This window comes from Peromyscus eremicus, chromosome 19 (assembly GCF_949786415.1).
Source record: "Peromyscus eremicus chromosome 19, PerEre_H2_v1, whole genome shotgun sequence".
NCBI classification, from domain to species: Eukaryota; Metazoa; Chordata; class Mammalia; order Rodentia; family Cricetidae; genus Peromyscus; species Peromyscus eremicus.
Window position 1 is genome coordinate 26,836,899 of NC_081435.1, and position 17,197 is coordinate 26,854,095.

The window sequence follows — 17,197 nt, forward strand, 5'->3', positions numbered from 1 at the left end:
TTGATGTTGTAAGTAGTCTATTAAAATTCTTAGGGCTGGAGGTTTGGCTCAGTGGTTGGGAGCACTGACTGCTCTTCCAGAGGACCCAGGTTCAACTCCTAGCACCCACATGGCAGCTCAGGCTGTCTGTGATTCCAGTTCCAGGGGACCTGAAACCCATGGCAAAAACACCAATGCACATAAAATTAAAATAAATTTTAAAAAATTCTTAGAGTAAAACTGACCATACTGGATGACTGAATACAGCCAGGGTTGCAGTCTAAATATGGATGAAGGGGTTTTTACTTTTTAACTGACTAAAGCTAGAGTTGATGACAAAAGATAATTTTCCTCAAAAGGAGTGATAATCATTTCCTGTGGATGGATGATCTGGGTAACAGTGGGCCATGGGTTGAATCTGTGTACCTTCCCTTTGCTTTCTTTCATGCCTTTTTATTAGAACGAAACAGTCTTTCAATCTACCCAAAATTATTATATTTTTACGAATTAAACATAATATTTAATATTAAAATTTCCACGATGGAAACAAAGTCAATAAGAAACAAAATTCAAGTATTTTAGCTTATCAACTTGCGCTTGATATAAAATAAAAGATTCCTCAAAATATGAAACGCCAGACTGCAATTCCACTCAGAGCCTCTGGGCGCCGCTGTCGGCCAGTGCAGAGCAAGCTCCAACGCCCGGGATCCCTCAGTCTCTAGGCTGGAATTTCCTGCGCAGAAACGAATACACTCCAAAGGGAACTCTCGCTCACAGAGACTAAGACACCGATTTCCAGCCCCAAACTGGGGTCCGGCCGTACGGGGCCAGATGCACCTCCGCCTCGGAAGACCGCACTCTATCCTACTGTGAAGATCCGAAGACCTAGAGAGAACCCGAGCCAGCAATGGGAGGGAGCTGCGCGCAGAGGCAGCGCCCCGGCCGCCCGCAGGTACTGTTTACCCTGCTGCTGCCTTTGTTCTGTCCCGCGCTGGGCCAGCCGGTCCGCTACTCCATCCCGGAGGAGCTGGACCGCGGCTCTGTGGTGGGGAACCTCGCCAAGGACCTGGGGCTCAGTGTCCTGGAAGTATCTGCAAGGAAGCTGCGGGTTAGCGCTGAGAAGCTGCACTTCAGTGTGGACGCGGAGAGCGGGGATTTACTGGTGAAGGACCGCATAGACCGCGAGCAGATATGCAAAGAGAGAAGAAAGTGTGAGTTGCAGTTGGAAGCCGTGCTGGAAAACCCCTTGAATATTTTTCATGTCGTTGTGGAGATTGAGGATGTTAACGACCACGCTCCTCAATTCCCAAAAAATGAAATAAACTTAGAAATAATTGAATCCGTCAACCCAGGGATGAGAACAATTCTGGAGTCTGCGAAAGATCCTGATATTGGTGTGAATTCACTGAGCAAGTATCACCTAAGTCCTAACGAGTATTTCTCATTGTTGGTGAAAGACAATCCTGATGGTGGCAAATACCCAGAATTAGAACTGCAAAAGACGCTGGACCGAGAAACCGAGAACACCCACCACCTGGTGCTGACAGCTGTAGACGGTGGGGACCCGCCCCGAAGTGGCACCGCTCAGCTCCGAATCCGCGTGGTAGACGCCAATGATAACCCCCCAGTGTTCAGCCAAGATGTGTACAGAGTCCGCCTTCGGGAAGATGTGCCTCCAGGGACCGCCGTCCTAAGGCTAAGCGCGACGGATCAGGACGAGGGCATCAATGCGGAGTTCACATACTCCTTCCTGGGTGTGGCTAACGAAGCTCAGCACGTGTTCTCTCTCGATTCCCTAACTGGAGACATCGTAACTCACCAGTCCTTGGATTTTGAAGAAGTAGAAAAATACACGATTGATGTAGAGGTAAAGGACCGAGGATCTCTTTCTTCACAGTGTAAAGTAATTATAGAAGTTCTAGATGAGAACGACAACCACCCAGAAATAATCATCACTTCCCTCTCTGATCAGATTTTGGAGGATTCCCCTTCTGGAACGGTTGTGGCCCTCTTCAAAGTAAGGGATCGAGATTCCGGGGAAAACGCACAAGTCACGTGCAGTTTAAGTGGAGACAGTCCATTTAAGATTCATTCTTCTTCCAATAATTACTACAAGTTAGTGACAGACAGCATCCTAGACCGGGAACAGACCCCAGGGTACAATATCACTATCATAGCCACGGATAGAGGCAAGCCACCCCTTTCCTCCAGCATAATCATAACTCTGCACGTTGCTGACGTCAACGACAACGCACCTGTTTTCCAACAGCCCGCCTATCTGGTAAACGTACCAGAAAACAACCAGCCCGGTACCTCCATAGCCCAAGTCAAAGCACGGGATCCAGATCTTGGACTAAATGGCCTCGTCTCCTACTCCATCATAGCCAGCGACCTAGAACCAAAGGCGCTGTCCTCCTACGTGTCGGTGAACCAGGACAGCGGAGTGGTGTTCGCTCAGCGCGCCTTCGACCACGAGCAGCTGCGCTCCTTCCAGCTGACTCTGCAGGCGCGCGACCAGGGCTCGCCCGCGCTCAGCGCCAACGTGAGCATGCGCGTGCTGGTGGGCGACCGCAACGACAACGCACCACGCGTGCTGTACCCCGCGCTCGAGCCCGACGGTTCCGCGCTTTTCGACATGGTACCGCGTGCTGCAGAACCCGGATACCTGGTCACTAAGGTGGTGGCGGTGGACGCAGACTCCGGACACAACGCCTGGCTGTCATACCACGTGCTGCAGGCCAGCGATCCCGGGCTCTTCAGCCTGGGGCTGCGCACTGGCGAGGTGCGCACAGCGCGTGCCTTGGGCGACAGGGACGCATCAAGGCAGCGCCTTCTGGTCGCTGTGCGGGATGGTGGACAGCCACCGCTCTCTGCCACTGCCACATTGCTCCTAGTTTTCGCAGACAGCCTACAAGAAGCATTGCCAGACCTCGTCGATCACCCCACTCCTTCCGACTCCCAGAGTGAGCTTCAGTTTTACCTGGTGGTGGCCTTGGCCTTGATCTCAGTGCTTTTCCTCTTCGCGGTAATTTTGGCCATTGCTTTGCGCTTGCGACAGTCTTCCAGCTCTTCAACCACTGGCTGCTTGGGGCCAGTTCTCGGCTCCAAGTCTCGACCTGTACTTCCACCGAACTACAGCGAAGGGACATTGCCCTATGCCTATAATATGTGCGTGCCGGGAGATCAAGCTAAACCAGAATTTAATTTTCTCACTTCTGTTGGTGATTATCCAGCCACACAAGATATTCTCAACAAAGATAGTTCCTCAGCACTGTTGACTAGCATTTTAACTCCTAGTGTTGAAGCAGACGAGAAGACCTTTAACCAGGTATTTAATATTATGCTTTTTAAATGCCGGTACGCCAATGTGCTCCAATATAGTAGTGCTATTTTAAGGATTTTGTTTTTGTTTTTGTTTTGTTTTGTTTTGTTTTGAGACAGAAGTTTCTCTCTGTAGTCCTGGAATTGCTGTGTAGACCAGGCTGGCCTAGAATTCACAGAGATTTGCCTGCCTCTGCTTCCTGAGTGCCTGGAATAAAGGAGCGAGCCACCTGGCGAGCTCTATTTTTGGAACTTAAAGTTCCTAAGAGAAATCCAGGCCAAACTCATGCTATCCCTGTGTTTGGAAGGGATGTGGGAATGTGGTTCAGTGACAAAATCCATGTGCCTCGTGTGAAATATGCCCAGTTCTATCCAGCACATACAACAAAAGGCTTGCAATGGTTAAATACACTACTATCCAAACATATTTAATTCTTTCCTTTTTTGAGGGTTGAGGGTATAGTATGCTCTAGGTCCTGGCTTTGATTACTAATTCTCTCCTCCCTGTCCTCTGGCCTCTAACATATACAAGTATATGAAACTCTCACACGAGTGTTTCATTAAAAAAGGTCTTGCATTTATAGGTATGAAATACAGTTATATTTTATTATCTTTTTAAATGATAACCATAATGCTATTCAAAGTTTGAATGAAACATTCTGTCTTTGTTTTGCTCGTTAAAAAACAAAATAATTCATTAAAAAAATCTTTGGTGGGGACTGGAGAGATGGCTTAGTGGTTAAGAGCATCGCTGCTCTTTGGGAGGACCCAAGTTCAGTTCCCAGCATCCACAACTGGCGGATCACTACTGCCTGTACCTCCAGTTCCACCTTTTTCTGGACTTCACATGAACACACACTCACACGTGCACATACAAAGACACATACATATACACATAATTAAAACAATAAAAAAACCTTGGGGGAAAAGTAGTAAGAATAATAGCCATGCATCCTACCTGAGGATTTTGTGGACCACACTGTTTACACATCCACAAATGTCGTGTCTCTTCCGTCAGTAAAACCAGTTGGAATCACAACTAATCTGTGCGTTTTAAGTTCCAGTAGTATTTCAAAACTTTAAATTAAACAAGTCCATTTAATACCTACCCTTTTCATAAGTGCGCCTGGTGAATTTTACATCACATCACATAACTATTTTTGCGGTTTTCAGCTTTACAATTGTGTATGATCCACGGAAAAGGTGAGTGTGACAATTTCCTCTGCAACATCCGATTTTTCTTAGTGTTGTAATAATAAGATTGGGCTCTAGGCGCCGCTGTTGACCAATCAGGGAATGGGAGGGCCAAGCTATTGAGTCCTTCTCCTGAACCTCTACCACACAAAGCCGAAAGGGATGGATACTCACGCATCCTAATTCTGGAAATAAAAACACCTCCGCTCGCTTTGGAATATATTTTGGATGCGGACGACCTGGAACCTCGTAGACACAAAAGCTAATTCAGAAAAAAATAAACCGGCGCAAGAACCCACGAACTGCACTCACTCGGAGCCATGGCGAATCAGCCTCAGAGCCTGGACCGCAGAGCGCTGGTCCCGCTGTGCATTTTCCTGGGGACCTTGCTGACGTTTGGGACCGGGCAGATCCGATACTCGGTGCCAGAAGAGACAGATAAAGGCTTCTTCGTGGGCAACATCTCCAAAGACCTGGGGCTGGAGCCCTGGGAGGTCGCGGAACGCGGAGTCCGCATCGTCTCCAGAGGCGAAATGCAGCTTTTCGCTCTGAATCCGCGAGGTGGCAGCTTGGTCACCGCGGGTAGGATCGACCGCGAGGAGTTGTGTGATACCTTGCCCTCCTGCTTGCTAAATTTGGAGATTCTTGTGGAGGACACCCTGAAGATTTACGGAGTGGAGGTGGAAATAATGGACATTAATGATAACGCCCCCAGCTTCCAGGAAGAGGAGGTGGAGATCAAAGTCAGCGAACATACTAGTCCTGGATCGCGATTTCCTCTTCCTAGCGCTAGGGATCCAGATGCCGGGATGAACTCCCTCCAGAGCTACCAGCTCAGCCCCAGTAGTTACTTTTCCTTGCAGGTGAGAGGCGGAACTGATGGGGACAAGAATCCAGAGCTAGTGCTGGAGGAAGGCCTGGATCGGGAGAAAGAGGCTTCTCACCACCTCCTCCTCACAGCCTTAGATGGGGGAGATCCCATCCGCAAGGGCACGGTTCCCATTCGCGTGGTGGTCCTCGATGTAAATGACCACATCCCAAAGTTTACACAGTCTGTGTATAGAGTGAGTATTCCCGAAAACCTCAGCTCTGGAACTCGGGTGCTCGTGGTGAATGCCACAGACCCAGACGAGGGTATAAACGGAGAAGTGGCGTACTCATTCCGGAAAAAGAAAAGCAAAGCTTCTGAAATATTTCAGTTGAATTCTCAAACTGGAGAAGTTCTAGTTGGAAAGCCTCTGGATTTTGAAAAATACAGATTCTATGAGATGGAAATTCAAGGCCAAGACGGTGGAGGGCTGTTGAGCACCACCACGCTGCAGCTCACAGTTACGGATGTGAACGATAACACTCCAGAGATAACTGTCACCTCTTCCATTAACTCAGTGCCGGAAAACTCTCCTTCAGGTACAGTAATTGCTCTTTTAAACGTTCAAGATCAAGATTCTGGAGAAAACGGTCAAGTCACTTGCTTCATTCCTAATGGTCTTCCTTTTAAGTTAGAAAAGACGTATGGAAATTATTATAAACTGATAACAAATAGTGAGCTGGACCGGGAGCAAGTGGAGAGCTACAATATTACATTAACCGCCAAAGATGAGGGAAGTCCACCCTTGTCTACAGAAACTCACCTCCTGCTCAAAGTGGCAGATGCCAACGACAACCCTCCAGTTTTCACTCACCCCTCCTACTCCGCCTACATTCCTGAAAACAACCCCGGAGGCTCTTCCATCTTCTCAGTGACCGCGGTTGATAGAGATAGCAGAGAAAATGCCCAGGTCACTTACTCTCTGGCTGAGGACACCATCCAGGGGACACCTCTATCCTCTTACGTTTCCATCAACTCGGACACCGGTGTGCTGTATGCCCTGCAGTCCTTCGACTACGAGCAGTTCCAAACCCTACAACTGGGAGTGACTGCTAGTGACAACGGGGACCCACCACTAAGCAGCAATATTTCGCTGACCTTGTACGTGCTGGACCAGAACGACAACACTCCAGAGATCCTGTACCCCTCTCTCCCCACTGATGGCTCCACTGGTGTGGAATTGGCGCCCCGCTCTGCAGAGCCGGGTTATTTAGTGACCAAGGTGGTGGCGGTGGACAGAGACTCGGGGCAGAACGCCTGGCTGTCCTACCGTCTGCTCAAAGCCAGCGAGCCAGGGCTCTTCTCAGTGGGACTGCACACGGGCGAGGTGCGCACTGCCCGCGCCATGATGGACAAAGATGCCCTCAAGCAGAGCCTCGTCGTATCTGTACAGGATCACGGCCAGCCTCCCCTCTCCGCCACAGTCAGGCTCACCGTGGCGGTGGCTGACAGCATCCCCGACGTTCTGGAGGACTTGGTTAGTCTGGAGACTCCCACCAACCCGGGTGAGTCAGGCCTCACCCTGTACCTAGTGGTAGCCATCACTGCAGTCTCTTGCGTCTTCCTCATCTTCGTCGTGGTTTTGCTGGCTCTCAGGCTTCGGCGCTGGCACTCCTCGCGTCTGCTCCAGGCTGCCAGCGGATTGGCTGGCATGCCTCCTTCGCATTTTGTGGGCGTGGACGGGGTGCGCGCTTTTCTCCAGACCTATTCCCACGAGGTTTCGCTCACAGCGGACTCGAGGAAGAGTCACCTGATCTTCCCGCAGCCCAACTACGCAGACACGCTCATTAGCCAGGAGAGCTGTGGGAAAAGCGAGCCTCTCCTGATAGCTGAAGACCCAGCTACCGTTTTAGGCAAATGTGACCCGACAGATAGTCAGGTGAGATATAGTTCTTTGCCTCCCAATTGTTGCTGTTTTGGCACAAGTCTTGAAAGGTCTTTTGCTGAGCTGGTTATGAAAATTAGGCTTGGGTAGAAATAACTAGTCCATACATATTTTGAAAACTTGTTCGTTGGTTTGTGTATCTTACCATCATCAGATTAACATTTTTTCAGAAGGGCTTTATCAAAGTCCATTTTTGGTGCTTGCATATTTTCTTTTGATTTTGAAAGGCTAGATCGATTATCTTGACTTGCTTTGTAGTGCGTTAACTTCAGTATTGTTATCTATCATCATGATTGGTGGCTATCGATGTAAACGAACTGTGATTCAATTCGATGATTCACAAACAGATTTTATTTTAATTTCACAGTGTCTCTATAGTCTGCCATGATTTGCTTCTAATGTTTAAATTTAACTCAACTCTGGAACATGCTCTCTGCAGCGTTTCCTCGTTTATCTATCTACACACTATTCATAATGAGGTTTTCTTCTGAGGATGCATAGTTCTGTTTTGCTTTTTGGTGGTCGATGGTATATTTGGATCCTGTTGACTATTTCAGTTTTGTATCATTGCTTCATCCTATCAAAACAGACTTTGTTAGAAGACTTTGCTGGGTGAGGGAATGCAGCACCATTTTCTTAGGCTCCCTATCTATTGCTACTGTGAATTCACTAGATTGTATGAGAATAACTGGACTGCTGAGTCAATGTTGTTTTCTTTTATTCTTTTACTGTAGTGTTAGGTGCAATGCTTTTTCTTTTTTCCTTTTTTTTCTTTTTTCTTTTCTTGTTCATTTTTATTTTTCCTTTCCTTTTTGAATGTTTGTGATGTAACAAATCCACATATAGAAATGATTTTTATCCCCCAAACTTTCAAATTCAGATTTGTTTATATAATTTGTGATGCTTAGAGATGAAAGTAGGTATTTGGGTTGTATAAGTGATTGATTTAGGGGCTGGGATATAGTTCAGTGGTCAATAATGTGCTTAGCATGTGCAAGATCCTTGGTCAAAGCCCTGGGGGGGTGCTGACTTTGCTCATATTCATCTCTTCTTTTTTTTCTTCTCCTCCTCCTCCTCCTTCTCCTTTCTTCTTCTTTTTCTTTGTCTTCTTCCATCTAGGAGCTTAGGTTCCTTTTTTCTTTCCTTAAGTTCATTTTGCACTACATTTAAGCATATTCAATTGCTGTGATCAGAAAGAAAAGAACCTCGCTATTGAAGCCTCGATATTTATCTAATAATATGCATGTTATCTGAAACAAAAACAAATGAGGAAAAGAGACTTATCGAGATTTGATCACAAGAATCACTTCCATAATCAACCTCCACATTCCTATGTCATGTCTGGAGTTTGATTCAGTTACTTGCACATTAGTATTTCCTTTCAAGTTTGTATTTTTCACTTAGGAGTTTGATCTTAATATTATTCATTGTAAATTTGGTGATTGGGCACAATTCTTCAACTGTTGGAAAAGGAGTTCTTCTTAACAGGTGCCTAAATTTGTCTTGAAGGCAAGAAAAATATTTGAGTGTTTTGAGTAGTAGTTATGCTTATGGAATTCCAAACTCAAAAGGGAAAAAAACCTAAGGCACTACACTTGAACTAGAATTAGATTATTCAAAATGCTACGAGGCATTTGATTGGTAAGGAGAGGTTGCTCTGTGTTTTTAAGCACAATCTAAACTAGTTGGGAGCTGTGAACCAAGTTCTTGAAGAAGAAAAAGAAAAGGTTGGCTCTGAAAGTTGATTTGCGTGTCGCTGAAAGTTGTTAGGATGCAACATATAGTTAATTTAAATAAAAGGATAAAAAGAAAATGCGCTCACATCTCATGCCATCAAATTCTTAAGGGTGAATGCACATTTAACAATCCTTGTGATGCATCTATATTATAACTAGAAATAATTTAGGGCATTGGCTGTTTTTTATTTCAAATGTGCCCTAACTGGTTTTGAATGGCCCTTCTCTGGCAATTATGCATGTGTTTGATTGAAGATGATACGTGGTGTCATTTCTCCACTTTCAAGTTTTCCCATACCACTTGGTGGGGCTATTTTCCCACGTGGTTTTGAGGAAAGACTTGCCTGGTTCTTCCACAGTGTGTTTCTTCTGATAGGAGAAGACAAGCCTTTTAATATGACATTACTGGGTTAATAGCTATGCTACAGATCCCATCTCTAGGGCTTTGATCAATAGCAACACTGGAAAACAGACAAATTCTAAACTCATAAACTCCTTTGTGGGGTGTGTCCCAACATAGCTCTGTATTCCTAATACCATTGAGTCTGCAAAGGCTTCTGGTTGCAATTCTGTAAGTGGACTCTGGGCGCCGCTGTTGTCCAATTCGCTGTAAGCGCTGACTTCAGGCTCTACCAGTTGAAATTGCGAACGCTCACCGAAGGCTTAAAGAGTGGGGGGACTTGAATTTTCTGCTTAGCAAATCATATTAGAGATTGTGGTATCTTCAAACTTGGAGTGAGCGTTTGGGTTTTCTTCGTGGTGGAAGTAGTTTGTGAAGCCTCTTCCCATCACCCGGAAGGCTATGAGAAGGATGGAGCGCAGCGTGAACCTAGGGAGCAGGACCCGGTGGAGGCAAGTACTCTTTCCGTTCTTGCTGCCTTTGTTCTGCACGGGGCTTTCGGAGCAAGTCCGGTATTCTATTCCGGAAGAAATGGCCATGGGCTCGGTTGTGGGAAACCTCGCTGAGGACCTGGGACTGCCTATTCGGGATTTACTGACTCGAAACCTCAGAGTTATCTCAGAGAAACCGTATCTTACTGTGAACCCTGAGAACGGGAACATAGTTGTGAGCGACAGGATAGATCGCGAGTTACTGTGCTTCCAAAGCCCTCTGTGTGTCCTGCCCTTAGAGATTGTGGCAGAAAATCCCCTAAACGTCTTTCACGTCAGCGTGGTGATAGAAGATATAAATGATAATCCGCCCCATTTCCTCCAAAACAGTATTGTTTTACAAATCAATGAGTTTGCGATTCCAGGCACTAGGTTTGGCCTGGAATCTGCCATAGATGAAGATGTAGGACCGCACTCTCTCCAGAGTTACCAGCTCAGTTTGAACGAGCATTTCTCTCTGGTGGTGAAGGACAAGGCTGACGGCAAGGATGCCCCAGAATTAGTGTTAGAGAGGCCTCTAGACAGGGAAAGGCAGAGCTCCCAGCTCTTGATCCTGACAGCAGTGGATGGAGGAGAACCAGTACTAACCGGCACTACTCAAATTAAAATCGAGGTCACTGATGCCAATGATAACCCCCCAGTGTTCAGCCAAAATATGTACAAAGTCAGTCTTAGAGAGAACATGCCCTCAGGCACCTCTGTGCTAAAGGTGATGGCCACTGACCAGGATGAGGGTGTCAATGCAGAGGTCACCTACTCCTTCAAATCACTAGGAGACGATATTAGAAATAATTTTATCCTAGATCATCAAAACGGAGAAATTAAATCTGAAGGCCCTATAGACTTTGAAACCAAGAAGACTTATACCATGAGCGTAGAGGCCAAAGATGGTGGAGGCATGACCACAGAATGTAAAGTAGTAATAGAAATTCTCGATGAAAACGACAATGCCCCAGAAGTGGTTTTTACTTCAGTGTCCAGTTCTATAGCCGAGGATGCAGAACCTGGGACAGTGGTGGCTCTGTTCAAAACGTACGATAAAGATTCTGAAGAAAATGGAAGAGTGGCGTGCTTCGTAAAAGAAACGGTTCCTTTTAGAATTGAATCTTCTGCCAGTAATTATTATAAGCTTGTAACAGATGGAGTTCTGGACCGGGAGCAGACTCCAGAATACAATGTCACCATCATCGCCACTGATAAAGGCAAGCCACCCCTCTCCTCCAGCACAAGCGTCACCCTGCACGTTGGGGACATCAATGACAATGCTCCAGTTTTCCATCGGGCCTCCTATTTGATTCAAGTGGCTGAAAATAACCCGCCTGGTGCTTCCATTGCTCAAGTAAGCGCCTCGGACCCAGATTTGGGGCCTAATGGCCATGTTTCCTACTCCATCATAGCCAGCGACCTGGAACCTAAATCGCTGTGGTCCTACGTGACTGTGAACGCACAGAGCGGAGTGGTGTTCGCTCAGCGCGCCTTCGACCACGAGCAGCTGCGCTCCTTCCAGCTGACTCTGCAGGCGCGAGACCAGGGCTCGCCCGCGCTCAGCGCCAACGTGAGCATGCGCGTGCTGGTGGGCGACCGCAACGACAACGCACCGCGCGTGCTGTACCCCGCGCTCGAGCCCGACGGCTCTGCGCTCTTCGACATGGTGCCACGCGCTGCCGAACCCGGATACCTGGTCACTAAGGTGGTGGCTGTGGACGCAGACTCGGGACACAACGCCTGGCTGTCGTACCACGTGCTGCAGGCCAGCGATCCCGGGATCTTCAGCCTGGGGCTGCGCACTGGCGAGGTGCGCACAGCGCGTGCCTTGGGCGACAGGGACGCTGCGCGGCAGCGCCTTCTGGTCGCTGTGCGCGATGGTGGACAGCCACCGCTCTCGGCTACAGCCACGCTGCACCTGATCTTTGCTGACAGCCTGCAGGAGGTCCTGCCAGACCTCAGCGATGATCCTCTGCCATCAGACCCCCAGAGTGAGCTTCAGTTTTACCTGGTGGTGGCCTTGGCCCTGATCTCAGTACTCTTTCTTTTCGTTGTGATTCTGGCCATTGTCCTTCGCCTGCGACAGTCTCACAGTCCTGCAGTCTCGGGCTGCTTTCAGTCTGGCGTCTGCTGTAAGACTAGACCAGGGGTTTCTCTCAACTACAATGAGGGCACTCTGCCTTATTCCTACGATCTCTATGTTGCCTCCAATTGTCAAAAAACGTCTCATTTTCTTACCTTAACGCCAGAAATGGTCCCTCCGCAAGGTCTTTCTATGGACGCTTCTGTGGAAGTGAGTGTCACTGAGGAGAATAACAAGATACTCTCTGATTCTATCGCTTCTACTCACGTGAGTTTCAAAGAGCCTTTCATTCGCACATTGTTTAATTTAAAAATTCTTTTGGAATGATTTTTTTTGAGACAGGGTCTAGTTGTCCAGTTGTGTAGACCAGGCTGGCCTTAAACACACAGGGATCCTCCTTCCTCTGCCTTCCAAGCGCTGCAATTAAAGGTGTGCGCCACCACGTTCGGCTTTGAAATGGAATCTTAAAACACATTGTTCCCACAATCGCCTGTTTCATTTGCACAATCTCAGTTCTTTCCTGTCTTTACTCTATGTGCCAGTAACTGTACCATTAGGCTTCAGGATTTTGAAACATTTTATCCATATACATCAAAACTCAAACCGTAGAAGTATTATGATGCACTGCCATTCAAGTAATTTTAAACGGTTGTGTGTGTGTGTGTGTGTGTGTGTGTGTGTGTGTGTGTGTGCCATGTGGAGCTCAGAGGATAACTTTTGGGAGTCAGTTCTCTATTTCTTTTTTTTTTTTTTTTTTTTTTTTTTTGGTTTTTCGAGACAGGGTTTCTCTGTGTAGCTTTGCTCCTCTCCTGGAACTCACTTGGTAGCCCAGGCTGGCCTCGAACTCACAGAAATCCACCTGGCTCTGCCTCCCGAGTGCTGGGATTAAAGGCGTGCGCTGCCACCGCCCGGCTCAGTTCTTTATTTCTGCCATGTGGGTCCCAGGAATTTAACTCAGCTTCAATTAGGTTTGGCAGTAAGTACCTTTACCTGCTGAGCCATCTCTTGCTGGTCCTACTCAAATACTTTAATTTAAACTATACTTTGGTTTTTCTGTAGTTGTTTCTTGGGAGAGCGATATCTTGAGCTTATAAGGCTTTCTTTATTAATATAAATTGAGAAATGGTATGTACAAAAAGGTTCTATTACAATGTGATAATAATTTGGCAATAGTATTCAGATATATTAGGAGTTTTTTGTTTTTGATTTTTTGGGGGGCAGTGGTTTTACAAGACAGGGTTTCTCTGTGTAGTTTTGGTGCCTGTCCTAGATCTTGCTCTGTAGACCAGGCTGGCCTCGAACTCACAGAGATCCGCCTGGCTCTGCCTCCCGAGTGCTGGGATTAAAGGCATGCACCACCACTGCCCAGCCTATTCGGAGTTTTTTTAATCTCACTTTTTTGTCTGCTCTTTTCCCACAAGTATCTGTAAGTTTTCTTCCGGTTTTATTCTATGGTGACAGAGGCTGGAGGCTAGCTCAGTTAAAGTTTATACTTAAGCATGGAGACAGCTAAGGTCTACTGTCCCGCAGCCATCACCAAAAGTGCTTGTTCTCAGATACAGTTTCTAGACACATGAAATACGTATAGGCAGTCATCTCCTAAAAATTTTTCTGCATTTTCTGCTTCTAAATGTATGGCCAATAATTCTCAGTTATTAAAATTAGGCCGGCTACCCAAGAAAAGATAATTTTATGGTATCCTTCAGATTCCTAACTTTCTTTTACTAAGTCTTGTTGTTTTTGTTTGTTTGTTTCTTCGAGACAGGGTTTCTCTGTAGCTTTGTGCCTTTCCTGGAACTCACTTTGTAGACCAGGCTGGCCTCGAACTCACAGAGATCCACCTGCCTCTGCCTCCCGAGTGCTGGGATTAAAGGCGTGTGCCACCACCGCCCGGCTTTTACTAAGTCTTAATCGACATCAAACGTCCTTTTGCATTGCATGCATCTGTAGAATTGTGTAACACTATCTCCACTTCCAGGTAATACAAGTTGGGATCCTTCCACTTACTCTAAAAGTGTTAGTACATCTTTGTCACTTGACTAGCTGTCCCATATGAATCTGACCATGTACGCTATAACACTTCTCAGTTTGGTTTCCATATTATCAAGACATTCTGTTTTTCTCAGTATTAAATTCCAACTTGTTACAAGAGTTCTTACCTTTAGGAAATTTCTAGAAATCTACTGAAATTTTGTCTTACTGGGAAAAATAGGAAAATACAAACAGCTACTGAAAATAATGTCAAGGAAGTGGGTTTGTAGGTAAAATATTAGAGAACTAAAATGCTGAGTCCTTCTGTTTCCATCTCCACTTGAAGAACAGTAGGTGGAGCTATTTAAGGTACACAACCAAAAAAATTCTCTCCCAGAGTTCAATACTGTGCAGTAATTGGTTCAGACTCTGAGTGCCGCTGTTCACCAACCTGGGAGGAAAAGACAGCGAAGCCCTGCTCGCTGGCTTTGCGTGCTTGCTAAAGCACATTGCAGATAGATTGAGACAAAACACCTCTCCGAGGAAACTGGCCGGAGGAGCTGGTCCCACCTCCTGACTGTCGGGTTCCAGGGCCTGAAAAGCGGATTCTGGCTTAAGTGGCCAAAGGCAGGATTGGAAATACTCCTCAAATGACAATGATCCCTGCGCAATGGCGCCAGGATTGCAAAGTGCTGGTCTTGCTGGGAGTCCTCCTCGGGATCCTGTGGGAGGCTGGATCCACCCAGATACGCTATTCAGTTCCTGAGGAACTGGAGAAAGGATCTAGGGTAGGCAACATCTCCAAGGACCTGGGGCTGGAGCCACGCGAGCTGGCGGAGCGCGGGGTCCGCATTGTATCCAGAGGTAGGTCTCAACTTTTCGCTCTGAACCCGCGGAGCGGCAGCTTGGTCACCGCGGGCAGGATAGACCGGGAGGAGCTGTGTATGGGGTCCATCAAGTGTCAATTAAATCTAGAGATTCTGATGGAAGATATAGGGAAAATATACGGAGTGGAAGTAGAAGTGAGGGACATTAACGACAACGCTCCCTACTTCCGTGAAAGTGAATTAGAAATAAAAATGAGTGAAAACGCCGCCGCTGGGATGAGGTTCCCTCTTCCCCACGCTTGGGATCCAGATATCGGGAAGAACTCTCTTCAGAGCTACCAGCTCAGCCCGAATGCTCACTACTCGCTAGAAGTGCAGAACGGAGCTGATGGTAACAAGTACCCGGAATTGGTGCTGGAGCGCGCGCTGGACCGCGAGGAAAAGGCCGAGCATCTCCTGGTTCTCACCGCTTCCGACGCTGGGGACCCGGTCCGCACTGGCACGGCGCGCATCCGCGTGATGGTTGTGGACGTGAACGACAACGCACCTGTGTTTGCTCGGTCCGAGTACCGCGTGAGTGTGCTGGAGAACGTGGCTGTGGGCACTCAGCTGCTCCTAGTCAATGCCACCGACCCAGACGAAGGGGCCAATGCGGAAGTGATGTATTCCTTCCGGTATGTGGACGACAAGGCGGCTAAGGTTTTCAAGCTAGACAGTAATTTGGGGACAATATCAACAACAGGGGAGCTGAACCACGAGGAATCAGGTTTCTATGAGATGGAAGTGCAAGCAACAGATAACGCGGGATATTCTGCACGGGCCAAAGTCCTGGTCACAGTTTTGGACGTGAACGACAATGCCCCTGAAGTAGCCATCACGTCCCTCACCAGCTCCGTTCCAGAAAACTCTCCCCGAGGGACATTAATAGCCCTTTTAAATGTAAATGACCAAGACTCCGGGGAAAATGGACAGGTAATCTGTTCCATCCAAGAGAATCTGCCCTTTAAATTAGAGAAATCCTACGGAAACTACTATAGTTTAGTCACAGACACAGTCCTAGACCGAGAACAGGTTCCTAGCTACAACATCACAGTGACCGCCACTGACAGGGGAAGTCCGCCCCTGTCAACCGAAACTCACCTCTCCCTGAACGTAGCAGACACTAACGACAACCCGCCCGTTTTCCCTCAGGCCTCCTACTGGGCCTACATCCCGGAGAACAATCCCAGAGGGGCCTCCATCGCGTCCGTGACCGCCCACGACCCCGACAGTGACAAGAATGCCCAAGTCACTTACTCCCTAGCTGAGGACACCCACCAGGGCGTGCCCCTTTCCTCTTACGTCTCCATCAACTCGGACACTGGTGTCCTGTACGCACTGCACTCCTTTGACTATGAGCAGTTCCGAGACCTACAATTGCAAGTGCTGGCGCGTGACAGCGGGGACCCACCGCTCAGCAGCAACGTGTCACTGAACCTGTTCGTGCTGGATCAGAATGACAATGCCCCCGAAATCTTGTACCCCGCTCTCCCTACGGATGGTTCTACTGGGGTGGAGCTGGCGCCCCGCTCAGCAGAGCCTGGCTATCTGGTGACGAAGGTGGTAGCAGTGGACAGAGACTCAGGACAGAACGCCTGGCTGTCCTACCGTCTGATCAAGGCCAGCGAGCCAGGGCTCTTCTTGGTGGGGCTGCACACGGGCGAGGTAAGCACGGCTCGGGCCCTGCTGGACAGAGATGCACTCAAGCAGAACCTCGTAGTGACTGTGCAGGACCACGGCCAGCCTCCTCTCTCCGCCACTGTCACGCTCACGGTGGCGATCGCCGACAGCATCCCCGACGTCCTGGCGGATCTGGACAATCTAGAGTCTCCTTCTACCTCCGAAAGCTCAGGGCTCACGCTCTATCTGGTGGTGGCGGTGGCGGCCGTCTCCAGCGTCTTCCTGGTCTTTGTTCTGGTGCTGCTGGCGCTCAGGCTGAGGCGCTGGCACTCACTGCGCCTGCTCGGGGCTGCGGGACCCGGATTGGCTGACGTTCCAGCCTCTCACTTTGTGGGTGTAGACGGAGTGCAAGCTTTCCTGCAGACCTATTCACACGAGGTCTCGCTCACTGCCGGCTCCCGAAAGAGTCACTTGATCTTCCCGCAGCCCAACTATGCAGACACGCTCATCAGCCAGGAGAGCTGCGAGAAAAGCGAGCCTCTTTTGCTTTCGGGTGATTCAGTATTTTCTAAAGATAATCATGCATTAATTCAGGTGAGTCCATTCCGAGCTTGGAGCGAACTATCTTCCTAGTATAGATGATTCATGGGTATTTGGAATTGATAAAGCAGCCACCACCAACAACCTAATCACCTTGTTTGGTTTAAACGATACATAAACATAATATTGTCACATGCAACTATTGCATGATATAGAAACAATTTCTACTTTATATTACTCTGTACCCTATAATCTGGT

The 17,197-nt window shown here is 47.9% G+C and overlaps 4 protein-coding genes across 9 annotated transcripts in view; all 4 read left to right on the forward strand.

The window, feature by feature from the left end:
* LOC131896005 (protocadherin gamma-C5) overlaps nt 1-17,197 on the forward strand; it is a 161,485-nt gene that overhangs the window by 65,697 nt on the left and 78,591 nt on the right. The window contains exon 1 of one of the 6 annotated variants that reach the window (XM_059246569.1): nt 610-3,307. The exons of the other annotated variants lie outside the window; for them this stretch is intronic. Within the exon in view, the coding sequence (XP_059102552.1) occupies nt 887-3,307 (2,421 nt within the window). The 5' untranslated portion in view covers nt 610-886. Of the gene's footprint in view, nt 1-609; nt 3,308-17,197 lie in introns of those variants that run through there. 6 annotated transcript variants of the gene reach the window in all.
* Nucleotides 4,039-7,692, forward strand: LOC131896009 (protocadherin gamma-A11-like). Its single transcript, XM_059246578.1, has one exon. It carries the CDS (start codon nt 4,815-4,817, stop codon nt 7,335-7,337), a length of 2,523 nt encoding a protein of 840 aa, XP_059102561.1. The 5' UTR covers nt 4,039-4,814; the 3' UTR covers nt 7,338-7,692.
* Nucleotides 9,329-12,493, forward strand: LOC131896010 (protocadherin gamma-B1-like). The gene has a single exon (XM_059246579.1). It carries the CDS (start codon nt 9,786-9,788, stop codon nt 12,267-12,269), a length of 2,484 nt encoding a protein of 827 aa, XP_059102562.1. The 5' UTR covers nt 9,329-9,785; the 3' UTR covers nt 12,270-12,493.
* Pcdhga12 (protocadherin gamma subfamily A, 12) lies at nt 14,282-17,032 on the forward strand. The gene has a single exon (XM_059246690.1). The coding sequence runs from the start codon at nt 14,564-14,566 to the stop codon at nt 17,030-17,032; it is 2,469 nt and encodes an 822-aa protein (XP_059102673.1). The 5' UTR covers nt 14,282-14,563.